The sequence below is a fragment of the Rosa rugosa genome, chromosome 2 (assembly GCF_958449725.1).
Source record: "Rosa rugosa chromosome 2, drRosRugo1.1, whole genome shotgun sequence".
In the NCBI taxonomy this organism is placed as follows: domain Eukaryota; kingdom Viridiplantae; phylum Streptophyta; class Magnoliopsida; order Rosales; family Rosaceae; genus Rosa; species Rosa rugosa.
In genome coordinates, this window is record NC_084821.1 from 37510553 (window position 1) to 37525574 (window position 15022).

Below are 15022 nucleotides of genomic sequence, written 5' to 3' on the forward strand. Positions count from 1 at the left end.
ATAAGGAACCTAAGAAGAACAGATCTTTTCTCATGCAAAAGGTAGCCAAATATGATGTCGAACTAGAAAGAAGAATATGTGTCCCAACACATATACGTCATAGTGTTTGAAATATGATTAGCTAGCATGTTTATTTTAGTTACTAAGACTAAATAAAATCGTGGTGGTCAGAAATTCAAATCTTATTAGCATCAAGGATGTATTGAATATAATGAGATTACAGCCAACTGTATAATATATGTTTACAACGAAGTGACGAGAGTTCATCAGTACGTCCTCTCCTTACTTTGACATCACCAAATTAACAAGACATTTTCAATCAAGCATCCAATTCTAATCCTAGCCATCGCAAGAGACTCACGACACAATAGTAAACCAAAACAAGCAAACAAGATATTTTTCAGTTGCCTCCTCCTATTTTGGATGATGTACTTGTGTAGTTGTATCCTTTAATCCGTGTTTCTTCCAAAAAAAAACAAAAATAATAACCTGACAATAAAACAATTTGTTTTTTTTTAAGTCAACTATAAATTATAAAACAATTTATTTGAGCCAAAAAGAAAAAAAGGTCTACACGTAGAAGATGACAGTCCAACTGAAGCCGTCCCCAACAAAATTCAACCCCCTCATCCTCTCTGTTGTTACAGACTCACTGTCGTTCCTTTTCTGGTTCAACAAAGAAAACCCATTTTTATTTCAGTTAATGACACTCACGTCCCACATTCCTCTCTCTCTTTCTCTCTGACTCAAAACCTTCTTCAAGACCCGTTCTTTCTTTAGCATCTTGTTGGATTTCTCAAACCAAAAAACCAAAGCGTTCAGTCTTGGAAACGGTCTCTCTGTTTCGTCTTGTTTATTCTTTTCTAGAAACATAAAGGGTCGCTTTCGCTTGCCAGCCATGACAGAGCTCGTCCTCCATTCTCGTCCTGACCATTTCTCTTCATCTCCAACACCCACCACCTCTTCTTCTTCTTCTTCTTCTTCTTCTTCTCCACCACCCTCCTTAACCTCCGCACCGCCGTCTTCTTTAACCTGCGCACCCCCGAGGGACGAGTCTTGGGTGACGGACTGTGACGCCCGGCAGCAGCTGTCCCTGTTGGCATTGCTGGTCACGTTTTTCAGGAAGTCTTTGAGTCATTGCAAGAGGGAAAGGAGGGAGCTTTGTGCCATGGAGATCGGCTGGCCTACCAATGTGCGCCACGTGGCACATGTCACCTTTGACAGGTTCAATGGCTTCTTGGGTTTGCCTGTTGAGTTTGAGCCTGAACTTCCCAGTAGGCCTCCGAGTGCAAGGTACCTTCTTGATCAGTTTTTCATGTAATGTGAATTTGGGGTTTAACAAATAACTGCGTTTGAGAAATTGAGGGTTTTGGTTACCTGCATTGGTTTTGGGAATTGTTAGATTTTGTGAGTTTTACATGTAGAGTTTTTGCTTTTCTTTGCATTGAAGTTTTTGTGAGGTTGTCTATTTTCCCTGTTCTGTTAGTTTGCTTAAACCCAGAAATGTTATGAACTGCTTCAATGAAATGTTATGTTCTGTAGGTAATTCTATTATCAAGTTACATAAGTTGTATTACAAACTTTGCAATTGTATCTGATGTGAAAGCTAATGACAGTTTTTCTTTTAATCAATTGTGTATCATTTAACTACTGCCATATTTATTCTTGAGAAGCAAGTCTTAGATTTTGTCATTGTCGATTCAACTACTGTCATTTCTGCCTCTATGTTTATCCGTGATTTTAAAATTTTTCCATTTTCAGTCGAACTGTTTTTGGAGTATCTACCAAATCCATGCAATTGTCTTATGACTCTAGAGGGAATAGTGTGCCGACAATTCTCTTGCTTATGCAAGGGCGGTTGTATGCTGAAGGAGGTCTACAGGTATGCATCTCTTCCCTTCTCTCACTAGTATCCATATCTGTATCGTGATGCTTGATTTCAAATGCTACTGTAATGTTGTTATGCAATTCTAATAGCTGGGAATTGGGTAAAACCATACTTCTGTTTCATCTATTGTATTTCTGTGTGAGATAGGGTAGTTCTGCAGCTCTGCGCATAATATATAGGTTAAATATACTAAATAGTGGCCCTGACATTCTCAAGTTGTATGCACATAGGTAGAAGGGATATTCAGAATTAATGGAGAAAACAGTCAAGAAGAGCATATAAGAGGCCAATTAAACAGGGGAGATGTACCAGAAGGCATTGACATACACTGCTTGGCAGGGCTGATCAAGGTATGGCATTGGGATTGGTACCTTATAGCAATTTTTTTCATATGCCTTTTCAGATGAATCTGTTAAGGTAATCTCAGTGACAATAGTGACAGAGGGGATGTAGTTGCATATCTGTGTTCTGGAATCATGGCAAAGAGTGATTTAGATTATCATTCTCTTAGGAATTTAAAAGATAAATGCCTTTGTTTGGAATGATTATTTTCTTTCCAAGGTTCTTAGAAAAGTAGTTACCAAAAGGACTACCACAAACAGTTCAATTTATCTTAAACAAATCTGTCCTGTTGCAAGACCTCAACAAGGAGCAATGTAGAGATGATCATGTAAAGGCTCTAATTTTTTGGGACACATCACAGGTAATTATTATCACTTGAAATACCAACCAAAGGAAACTTCAATACTGGCCTTCAAGAAAAATAGCAGCTCTGTTGAAACGTACATCTGCAGATATATTTCTAAGCAAGATGTTATAAAAATAATATTGCTTGTTACTTAGGTCAAGGATGAAATCAAAATCTGGCTTTTCTATATTATATAACTGGAATGACTTGGCGCAATTTATCATGGCACCCTTGGACCTCTTTTGTTGTAGTTTCATTTACTTCAATTATCAGTTGTCACCGTCTTTTGTACCTTTTCATCAAGAACATTTAGTGTTGAAAATATTCTTGAATTTATTAGATGTTTGCTGCATTGCAAGTTCATGTTTTGTTCTCTACCAGAATTTTAACTCACCAGGTCAAGTTCTTCTAGTACAATCAAGAATGGTAAATCCTAAACGAATTATGAGATTCTGAGTTTATTGTAATTTGGGAATTTGATTGGAAGTAAATTTGTTGGTTTGTTTCATAGAGGAATTTTTTATGAATCTATTTTAATAGGATTCTCAGATTGCCCTTATGAATTGGCTATGAGGCTATTATAATATTATTCAACTCTTTTGGGAAAAAACTGAATCACATTGAGATCCTATGGTTCAAGTCTTCCTCTCTCCTTTCCCCCTTTCTCTTCTCTCTCTCTATCTTTGTCTCCTCGTCCCTTACTCTCTATTTGTCTTCTCTCTGTCCACCAAGTTTACTATTCCCTTTTGCTAGGCAAAAAGGGAAACTTTCTTGAGCTAAAACCTAGGACAGACCTTTGGAGACAGATAAGTTTACTACTGGGCTGCAGTGTCCCAGTAAATTCATGATCTCAACAATTACTGAGCATTTTCAAATCATTACTGAACTTGTAGTCTAATGGATTTCAATAAATGATGTTCATTGTGCTTGTAGCTGTTATGAAGACCCACAATTTAGATTGTAAAATCAGCAATTTCTTTGTAGTTGGATGTTTTTTCTTCCATTTCTAAATTTTAATCAGTACATTCTATCGTGTTCTTTCTTTTACTAGTCAAATCTTGAGTAACCTTTTCTAGTGGTGCACATGTCTGGAGAAATTTCATATGCACCCTATTATTCTTCATTCTGGTGGACATGCTAGGACTTTAGGATCTTTCCTTGACTTGAATGCTCATCTTCATTTCTTGTTCATGGTTGTGAGTGTCATTTGTATGCCTCCATGATTTAGCTGAGAACATCCATAAGAAAACAAAGTGTCCTTGTTTGCCTGATCCTGGTATTTTCATCTGATGTATAACTTTGGTTGTTTAGGCTTGGTTTAGGGAACTCCCAGTTGGGCTTCTGGATTCTCTAGCCCCTGAGCAGGTAATGCAGTGCCAGACAGAAGATGACTGCTTAGAGCTTGTGAGGCTTCTACCCTCTACCGAAGTTGCTCTATTGGATTGGGCGGTCAACCTTATGGCTGATGTTGTCGAACACGAACATCTAAACAAGATGAATGTGCGCAACATTGCCATGGTTTTTGCACCGAACATGACTCAGGTGTGTTTGTTTAGTCCTGTTTCTGTTTTCTCTTTCTTTATGTGTAGAGTGAAGACTGCATTTGACATACCCCTAATAGTAGCAGGCACATAATTCTTCTCACAGTTCGCAGAGGGACTTTCTAATAATCAAATCAATGTGTTCTTATTGTTTCTTCAGTTTAGGCTTCCGGTGAAGCTCTCATTTTCTTATGTCCAAGTTTTGATGTTAGTTTGTTACAGTATTCTTCACCTTGCACCCTCCATGCATTTAAAATTTTGATGTTGGCACCCATGCTAATTTATCAACAGATGATTTATGAGCATTTGTACAATCAATCATCTCACTTTTAATCATATGTTTAAAACCACTAATAGCAATGGCCAGTGAGATTTATGTTAATCAATGGTTGGAGCATCTGCAGATTTTGACTTGTTGGGTTTTAGATGGCAGATCCTTTGACTGCACTGATGTATGCTGTTCAAGTGATGAACTTCCTCAAGATTCTTATTCTGAAGACACTGCGAGAAAGGAAAGGAAATGTGGTAGAGGCCCGTGTCTTTTGTGTAAAACCTGCTGATGAGAATGGACACCAGAGCTGTTCGCAATCATGCCGTGAAGATGTTGTCGAAGAGAGCCTGGTTGAGAACCCAATTCCTAATGGCAGGGACTGTTGTGGTACTTCTGATCAAGTTGACACTTTGGGTAATGAAATGGAAGCTGTAAACACCATGACAATTGAAGTTCAAGGGGACTCTGGGAAGAGCGAAACTGATCAATTGAATAATTCAACTTTCAAAATGAGACCTGAAAGAATAAGTGATCAGCAAGCTGCAGTATGGGGAACAGGGCCCGTTGAGAAGGCTAGGAAAATCAGCAACCTGAGTCGCATAGATTCAAGGAGGGAGCTAATTGAAGCCTGGCGGTAAATGAAGCTCAACCCACATTGTGCACCAACTGATTCTATGACATACTGTGAATCTAAGTTTAATTGATTTCAAAATTTGGGAGAAGAGTTTTGTGAGTTGTTCATATATGTACAAAAATTGTGAGAAAAGTTTGTGAATTGTTCATGTACGTACTCTGGTTTGCTGGGTGAGTTGTTTAATCTGTTCATATTTGATGAATTGTTCATGTAGGTTTTAATAAAACGTGTAATAAAACATTCATTTTTTCACGTTCAGTTTCTATCCACAACCTGTTGTCAATGCCATTTACATAGTCATGCTATCTGTAGTGTAAACAAGGAAAAAAAGTCTCCAGCACTCGTTAGATTGGTAATTGCAATTTGGAATTTGTTTCTTCCAACCAGTGTCCCAAACAAAGTGGCTCCTTTCAAAGAGCCTTTGGAATTTTCCTTGTGGAACGGAAGTCACCATTACTTGACAATCGAATCAAGTGGCAAACTGGGATTTGAGTTTCTAAATTTTCTGCTATACGTACGCTGCCAAAAGCACTTTCAATGTCTAGTAACATAAAGTCTCACATTTATAAGTGGAAGGTCGTGAGTTCAACTCACTTTCAAAGTTTCAATGATACATAGGAAAGATTTGTCTTTGTGCGACGAGGAACGCCTTGATATTTTGTTAATCTCGATGACCTAATAATCTAAGAAGCAATCTCTTGGGATATAATGTAATCTCTTGGCAATCTAAGAAGCAGCCAACAGTTTCAAGGAGCTCTACTGAAATCAGAATATAGAGCCTTAGCAAACCAAGCTGTGGAGCTGGTTTGTATCAGACAATTGTTAGTAAAAGCCTGGTGGTAATGAAAGCCTGACCCGTCTTGCTCTTCAACTAATTCTGTGACATACTGCATCAATGAAGTTTGATTGTTTTCAAAAATTGCAAGTCGTTAATTCATGTTCTCTGTGTTGCTGGGTGATTTGCTTAACCTGTTCATATTTCATAAATGACAGTACTTTTGATACCATCATCACTTACGTAGTTACTGAATTCTGGAATCCCTTTTCTCACTTTCAGAAGCTACGCCACAAGAAGTCAAAATGTCACAGCAAGTGATCGATTCCACTTGGTTTTTCATTATTGACCGCCTGGATTTAGGTAAATGAATTTGTCGTCAATGATGAAAAACCAAGTGGAGCTTGGTACTTTGATGTGCACAAATGTTGACAATTGGGACATAGATCTGCTAACATGTTAGTCCGCTAAAAAGGAAGCAAAGTCTCCATTAGACTGCTAGATTGCAACCATGGTCAGAAAGAAAGTGGCTCCTGAAAGGAAACATCGAAATACTCACTCTTATGTTACAGTAGTCACCGGGGATGGCTGTAAGGCTTACCTATACAAAAGAATAGGCAATTAATAAGTTCAAAGAAATTTGTAGATAAATTTTTGCCAGTAAAAAGATGTAGAGAAATATTAAAGAGGTACTGAGTTGCTCTTGGAGCGGTTTTTCATATTTGTTTGCTGAGAAACCTGTTATTAAATCCTTGGAAAGATTTAAGCTTTTGGTCCATGATATATTAAGGTTCGCTCATATATTGTTTCAAACCGATTTTCCTAACTGGTGCCTAGGCTGCAATATATGAGACATCACTCTCTTCTTTCCTGCAGAATATATATCTCATCTTAACTTTTTCGTCTGTCTTTTCATTTTCATTGTTAGAGAGGGGGTTGCTCGATGCCCTGTCTTCTGGTTTATTGTTTCTACTTGGCAACAACAACAAAAATGTCACTTGAACATCAGTAATCAAATTCATATCATCCACTATAAAGCTACATATTCAAATATTGCAGCTTCCAGTAGCAAGTAGCTAGATACATCTGTAAATGGGACATGGACAAGAAAATGTAAAAGACCAAAAGATAGACGTAAAGATTCGCAGTCTATGGACTCAAATCATCTAGCAAATCAAATCACTGGCTAGTGTAGTACTCCGGATAGCGTCCATAGGACCATAGCACAATGTAATCAGGCACCATATGGTTGGAACATGGAAAAGATATAGATACACTAGCATCTAGCATATACCCATACGTGCCCGTTTCCAAGAAACTTTTTCTTTTTCAACTATCAAGGAATGTAATTCAATTATCGAAATTGTTTTTTAACGATTGTTCCTATTTTGGGCCATGTCATTTTCCTTTTTGGTTTGTAACATGACATATTTTCAAGTTACAACAAAAACCCAATATCAAACAACCGTTAGACATATAGTCGACTTTTAATCTACGCCTTTTATTACTGGGGCTATTTAATATCCTACTTTGGAACCATTTGTTATATATTGAACCTGATCGAAATCATAGGCGATAATCCTTGGATTGAAGTTCATGGATCAGATTGACAGTCAAGTAATGCCAAAAGGAGTATTCTTCGAAACTTGGTAACATTATATCCCACCAAATAGAGGCAGAGAACCAACACCACCCATCCCTTATTCCAGTCCAACCAAGACAGATAGATACCCCAAATCAGCACCGATCATAAATAACAGCACCAACACCATTTGATTTTTTCAAATCAACTCACCCTGATCCCGTGCCTCTTTTCTCTCTACCATCAAAAACACATCTTCTATATTTCTTTCTGGAACAATCTATCTCTCTCTTTCTTTTCTCTCAAGCAACATTAGAGCTAGAATACTGCAGAAACCAGGCGCGCCATGGCTGCCTGTGGAAGCCTCCAACACATCTTTGAGACCCCATTGCCCGCCGAGAACCCAACACTGCTCGACCCCCTCTCCTCGTGGAACATTCAGCCTGTCACACCCATCAACAACTCGTCCTTCACTGAGATCTTCGGAGAGCTGCATTTCAATGACAATTCTCCACTGTCATCATCATCACCTCATGTGTCAACATCCTTCTCATCATCATCTTTGGTCGATTTTGATTCACAACCCAAGATTATTAAGGAGTGCAATGGCAACAAAAATGGGGAGACTGACCACAAGATCAACCCCATATCAAAGGAAGAATCTTTTTTAAGCACAGAGAAGAACTACAACAGGTCTCATAAAAGCAGCGACAGCTTTTCATCAATGAATTCAGAAAGCTTGCAACTGTGCACAGAGGGGCTTGGTTTTGAGAGCTCAGGCGATGTGGAGGACTTGAGGAGTAGCAACGTGAGGGAAGAATGGCAAAATATTCAAGAGGAGCAGGTTAGTTTCACGACAAAGCCATGTTATATGGCAACATCAGATAATCATTTTTGTGGACATAGGAAGTCAAGGAGTGCTGGTGTTGGAGGATTCCCTCCACCAATTTCTTGCATAAGCAAGAGTGGGAAGCCTTGGGTTTGCTTCAAGTCTTATAGGCACAACGGCAGGTTTGTCCTCAAAGAAATAAGAATTCCCACCCAGGAGTTCCTTCATGCATACAGAGAAGGTGGTCGTCTCAAGCTGAACTTCATTCACCATGAGGATGAACAGATCCTCAGCGAGGTAGATCGGGAAGACGATGATGACGATGATGAAGAAGATTGTGATGATAATACTGACGATCAGGAAGAAAATGAAGATGAGCATGCAGATGACGATGCAGTAAATGAAGGAAATGAGGCGAACACTGGAACTTGCAGTACAAATGAGGTCTGAGGTTCTACATGTTTTAGGTAGGAATAAGTTTCAAGGTTGAAGTGATGTAGCATTGCAGTAAGGCTTTCAAGTATCTGTGTCATTCCTCCCACAAAAACATGCCGGTTTTTCTTTTGTTAACAAGGAATATGTGCAGATAATTAGACCTAAGAAAACGAGGAGATATGGCTTTTGCCATTTAGAGAATAATTCCTCCTGCAGTGAACTTTTTAGCAGTGAACTAAATTGTTGTGCATTTTCTTTACATTGTAACAATCACAGACACAAAGCGTTAGCAATCTCAACCATTTATTTCTTCTATTATCCAAACACCATATAGCACACTACATGCAAGCAATGCTACAGAGAAGGTAATCTTGTTATATGACCAAAAAGAAAAAAGTTGCAAACACATCCACTTTCTTTTCAACGCCACTTCAGAAATTAAGTCTTCAAAAATTGTCCAAGCATAGTCACAAAAAGTTTATACAAAAGTGGGTGTTTTGAGCAAAATAGAGATGCCAAATTGCAAAGACAAACTCTGTGACAGAAACAGGCAACCATATTGTACTCGAATTTACTGTTTTATACAATTTATCCAGCATTTCCATAATAGCTTTATATTTTTTTACTGAAGCAACCTGCCTTTTTAAGTTTGACAAAATACAGCATGAGAAATCCATTCATACCATACTAAGGTTTAGCAGAAAGCTTCAACACCCAATGGTAACTAATAACGACAAAGGAAAATAGAAGGAAATGTCATAGTAAGTGCCAAGAGCCCTCAGTCTAGGGGAATCCATGTTTTGCACATTAGAACCGATCAAAATAAGCCAACTGTGGCAGTGGCATAGCCATACATATGGCATCTCACAGCATCAAGGTGAAGATAATATCACAAACTATTAGAAAGTATGCACAATACAAAACCAAACATATGATTGAGATGGCTCAAACTAGTGCAGACAACCTGAGGACATCAGTAGGGTGTGACCAATCAAAAATGCAGTCACTGCATGAGAAAGAAAAGGTAGCAAATACATATCTAAACAAGGCTTGAGGAGAGCATTTAATCAAGAACGTGATACCATGGTCACACAATCAGATCATGACAGTGACCCCAAACAGGAAATCCTTCATATATCCAATGAATTCATCACAAATTTCAGATTTTCTACAGTCTAACAGCCTATTAAATCAGCTTCTTGATTTATATGCTTCAATATATGTTTGTGAACCAGAATATGGGCAATATTTGGGGAAACTCACAGATATATCTGGATATATCCCGAGTTAGTTTCAGCAATTTGATACTGCTTAAATTGAGACAGCCCACAAATCTCAAAGGAAAAGATAAAATTCTTGAGTACAAATTCACTAAAGTTGAAGTGATAGAAGTGCAGGTCCCAGACCCTATGTGGTCCAGAAAAAGATTCTTAAGAACAGAGCTAGATTACATGTGACGGCAAAGGGAAAAAAGAGTACTGACTAGACACTTCTAGAGATGCTTTTCTAAATTGTCAATGGAACTTACGTGGACAGAAAGAAAAACTCTTTCCACCAGACACGCATAAAGAAATTGTCCGAAGTCTTCGGAAGATAAAGACTTTATTTATCGCCTTAGAAAAAACTTGACTTTGGGCAATGCATTAATCTGGACGAAATGAGTCCACGTCTGGGGCTCTAGTGCTTCAGAAGACCTCATCCATCCATACTGAGTATCATCACAGTTACTCAGCTATGTGACAAGAAGAGTATTAAAGTTCTTTTCAACTGATTTAAACTCGGTACAAAACAGAGAAACTATCAGATTCATGAACAAAAGATATATGTAATTAGCCATGACGCCATTAACAAAGGTTTATCTGCTAGTGGGATCATCTTTCAATTTACCACTGCTCCACGGACAATATATTAAATGCTATCCACACATTAATTGCAGTTACAGGCTACTAGTATTGCTTCTACCATACACCAGTACTTGGAATATTCCATGTTTCTTCACCATTAGGTCTGTTTTATCAACTGAACCGGCAGAGAAAGACATAAAATATTCCATACACTGGTGTACAGTACAATTTCCGGGCAACCAGTAATGAATAATGATGTGTATGCACACACACATATTGAAAATAAGTTGAACAACCAGTTAGATGCTCAAATTCAACCCAAAAGGGTAAAAAAATATAAAAAATATAAAAAAAAATAAAAAAGATGCTCACACTCAGTACGGCCAGTACCAGTCACCAACCAAAAATGAAATTCAAGATACGTTAAGCATATGAGATCATGATTTCCCAATTACTGCACTTTTCTTCCTCTAGAATAAACCCAAATCTTATTCATGATTGGCATAGTTTAGGTTGGCCGTCAGAGCCAATATTTCAACTGAGGATCCTCTCAGTAATCACTGCAGTACTTCCTAAACTTAGTGCATGAAGTGATGTGTTTTGAGTACTTCCATTATAAAATCTATAACATGCATGGTAATACAAGGTAAATGAGAAGTATCACTATGGGGTGTTCTTGCCATCTAACGAAAGTAGCACCTTGTATAACTCTGGACGTCGATCACGGAATACTCCCCAGCTATGCCTCTTGCATTTGATCTTATCCAAATCAAATTCTGCCACTAGTACCGCTTCATCTTTATCATTAGCAGCTGTAACAATTTCTCCAGTAGGTCCTGGACATCAAAATGTGAGTTAAAAGATTTCTTTAAATGAACATCCATCCTCAAAGGATCAATTATATAAAGGTAGTTCTAACTCTCAAGCTGCCAGCAAAGCAGTGTAACATACCTGCTATGAAAGAGTTACCATAAAATGTGATCTCACTCTTTCCATGCTCAGTCTCAATTATCTCCTTTCCTATGCGGTTTGATGTTACTACAGGCACCTGAATTCATCAAATCTAGATTAATGTAGGCTTAAAAATTAAACAACTATCACTTTGTTCCAATATGTTTGGTTTTTGGTCTATCACAATCCCAGAGTAGACATCAAAGATAAGCTTTTTCCTTTACGACATAATGTTCAAAATATTCTGATAGAAGCTCTCAATTTCTTTGGGGTCTGTCTTTTTGACCCGAGAAGTGAAATTTTGAATTGCGTAGATAAACAAAACGAAGACTAATGCAGTTAACATACTTTAAGACATAAGGCACATGAATTGTTGAGAACAAACAAACTACAGATCTTCAGACAACTAAACTAAATTCCAAGTCACAAGCAAATTAGCCAAACTACTAGTCTAATTTGGAAAGATCATGCTCCCCAATATCCATCCCAGCTGTAGTTGATGGAATTAAAATCTAAGAAAATTACCAAATTCGCCCCAGCATGCCCTTGCATTACTCGCCTCCAGTGATCCCTAGAATCAAGTCCTCCATCTTGAGGTTCAGAACCAATAGCAGTAGGATAAAACAAAATCTCTGCACCTTGAAGAACCAAAGCTCGGGCTGCCTCAGGAAACCATTGATCCCAGCAAATTGCTGAAATTAAATGATGTATTAGCCAAATAAATTTCCAGCCTTGCCTTCCCAGGAAAATAACATGATAAGATATGTTCAACAAATCGAATAGGTATACCAATTTATTTGGTAAAATGCTACACCCAAATTCACCAAAACTTAAAAAGTACTTAGTTTTCTCACCAACTCCTATTTTTGCGAACTTGGTCTGGAAAACCTGCTTCCCAACAATAGTATAACTACCAATCATTATCAAAAATAAAAGAAATCAAAGCTACCAAAACAGCATGAAAAATAGATAGTAATTATAGTTTGCACCAACCTTGAATCCAGTGTCACCTGGATTGAAGTAGAACTTTTCCTGGTAGCCTATAGCAGAAATTGAGTGGTTACTACAAAAGTAATAGATGAGATCAAAGATAAGGAGTACTTATGGAATTTTAATACCTGGTCCATCTGGGATGTGGGACTTTCTATAAAGTCCAAGATCGGCACCATCTGCATCAATAATGGCAATTGAATTGTAGTGGGCATTGTTCGCCTCTTCAAAAAAGCTAACTGGTATTACCACACCCAACTCTTTTGCAAGTTTCTGCATCCTACAGATATTGCAGACAAAAATGTGTAATCAGTTTTACTGCACAATTAATCTGCCCAAGCTACTATTTTTTTTTTCTTTTTCAAAGATTCCTTGGATATGTTAATAATGTGATGCTATCCAGGATGATGGCATACAGGAACATAATGCCTAAATTGAAAAGCAATTTCCCGTGCTTTCACCTAAGAATAGTTGGATGGTTGCTGTAAGGCTTTGCTCGCTGAATGAAGTCCTCCCTTTGTGCTTGACAGAAGTAATATCCTTCAAAAAGCTCCTATAAACATCCATCAGAACATAAGCATATTAAATATTAAGATGTGAACTCAAACACAGTTGTCATGGAAAAATTTCTGCAAAAAGCATACTTATCAGGTTGAAGTCCTCCCTAAATTACCACAATTACTAATATTTTTTTTCATACTCAGAAATCCCCCAAACCCACTTCGCAGACACAATCTGGAAACGGGGACCTCTGCCGCACCATACAATCTTTACAGTCTGGTAGAAGGGGTTTGAACGACCACATGGGAGCACGCCATGGGACTGACCAATTTTACTAACCCCTCATTGGTACAATTACTAATTCATAGAGGCCTTTTAAGCTTTCAGTAAACAAAAGCACATAAAACATAATATATAATAGTTGCAAGCAGTATCTTCAACAAAATTGAGAAATTCATATCAATGAACAGATAACGCCTTGTCCTTCTCTGAGGCTATTAGTGTTTGGTGGATTAGGCAATTACTGGGTATCAAAAACGAAGCAAAACCATCAGCATATGAGTTTGGGAGCTACCTAACATAACACCTTGTCCTTCTCTGAAGCTATGATGGTAGGGAAATTATCGTAGCTCATATAGGACAAGACCATCTAAGAATCCCAAGCATGTAGCCGCAAACCCATGAGATGAGGAATACATGATACTACAATCTGATAAAGGATAATTACTATGTACTACTGTCACACATATTACATGTAAAATTTACTTCCACTACAATACATCCTATACAGTACATATATACACATTATGCAACAAGTATGATGTCTTTCACTTTGACTAACTATTGTATCATCCACAAATTTGATACTAAATCAACTATAGACAATCATTTGACTAATGAGAAGGTGTAAAGTTCATTGAAAGGATCATAAAGTAAATTAGTTTCTTGGTAGTCTCCTTGAGGCTTAGTTTGCATAAAGAATTCTATTATGAAATATGAAACGGAGAAACAGAAATCATAATAGGTTTGAGGATGGAGCGGTATAAGCAGTTGCAGTTGTATGGGAAAGGAAACGAAAATAAACAAATCATACGCCAAGAAAGCTTGTTCTTTCCAAGTTTGTAGGGTCATACCTGTATAAGAATGATGTTTGCACCCTTTGAATGAGCAGCTCTAACCAACCTGAATAAAAAAAGGACAATGAATTCAACTGCAGAAGATAATTGGTTTGAAAAAGGTGAAGGGTAAAAGAAGCGCAAGTATCACTTTTGGCCCTTTGACAGGAAAAAAGGATGCAAATCACGCAACAAAAGGATCTCATACAAGCAACCAGAAGCTCAAGCATAAATGTACTTCATAAGATATCGGAAATCAAAAGTTAATAGCATCCAACCACCAAAAAAATTCAATTTGAAAATGGTACGAAAGTGCGGCAGTGAACAAATGTATGTACGTCAACATGTCCCTTGCCACAAACTTCTTTACTATATCTGTGTGTGCGCGTGAAGCACATGTCGGTAATTGGATAGGTGAAACCGTAGTGCTTACAAAGGAGAAGTAGACTTCTTTTCCTTTTTCGACAAAAAAGGGTGAACTATATTGAATCTCAAAGATGAGACATCTTTTGATCAATGAAATTCATAACTAAAACTACATTGACAGTACTTGGGCACAGAGTAAAGCTCGATTTGTATGCATAGTTAAGACATCAAAAGTAACAATGAGTGAGATACAGAAACGTGATTTCCAATCCTTCCTGATACAAATTCGATTGAAACATACAATTTCACAATCACTTATAGTCAACAATTACCAATCCTGGATAGCAATTTCATTCAAGGAAAACAAGCCGATAAGTTTTGTGATGGTAATAAGATGGAGTGAATGAAAAGGAAAGAGAGACCTTTCGGCGGTGGCGACGTTGGTGGCGACGTCGTCGGTGCAAGCGAACTGCAAAGCTGAGACCACCACCTCCCTCTTACCCTTGTTTTCCATTTTCGCCAGAGAGCAAGTGGAGTAGCTCACTCCTCTCTATAAAGGTTTCGTTAGCGGACTCATCTCTTTCGCACCCACCTTTATATTCTTCTTTCTTT

The 15022-nt window shown here is 37.8% G+C and overlaps 3 protein-coding genes across 3 annotated transcripts; 2 read left to right on the top strand and 1 right to left on the bottom strand.

Moving 5' to 3' along the window:
- The first annotated feature begins 588 nt into the window (after positions 1-588).
- LOC133732935 (rho GTPase-activating protein 5-like) lies at positions 589-5280 on the top strand. The gene is made up of 5 exons (XM_062160547.1): positions 589-1293; positions 1762-1882; positions 2119-2238; positions 3888-4118; positions 4544-5280. Exons 1-5 carry the CDS (start codon positions 899-901, stop codon positions 5024-5026), a joined length of 1350 nt encoding a protein of 449 aa, XP_062016531.1. The 5' UTR covers positions 589-898; the 3' UTR covers positions 5027-5280.
- Positions 5281-7477: 2197 nt separating this feature from the next.
- On the top strand, positions 7478-8958 carry LOC133732936 (protein FAF-like, chloroplastic). Its single transcript, XM_062160548.1, has one exon. The coding sequence runs from the start codon at positions 7726-7728 to the stop codon at positions 8656-8658; it is 933 nt and encodes a 310-aa protein (XP_062016532.1). The 5' UTR covers positions 7478-7725; the 3' UTR covers positions 8659-8958.
- A 1966-nt stretch (positions 8959-10924) lies between these two features.
- LOC133732937 (N-carbamoylputrescine amidase) lies at positions 10925-15018 on the bottom strand. Its single transcript, XM_062160549.1, has 9 exons — positions 14833-15018; positions 14063-14111; positions 12890-12981; positions 12557-12708; positions 12432-12478; positions 12293-12326; positions 11964-12130; positions 11439-11535; positions 10925-11323 (listed from the first exon to the last, which is right to left on the bottom strand). Exons 1-9 carry the CDS (start codon positions 14922-14924, stop codon positions 11151-11153), a joined length of 903 nt encoding a protein of 300 aa, XP_062016533.1. The 5' UTR covers positions 14925-15018; the 3' UTR covers positions 10925-11150.
- Between the last annotated feature and the right edge of the window lie 4 nt (positions 15019-15022).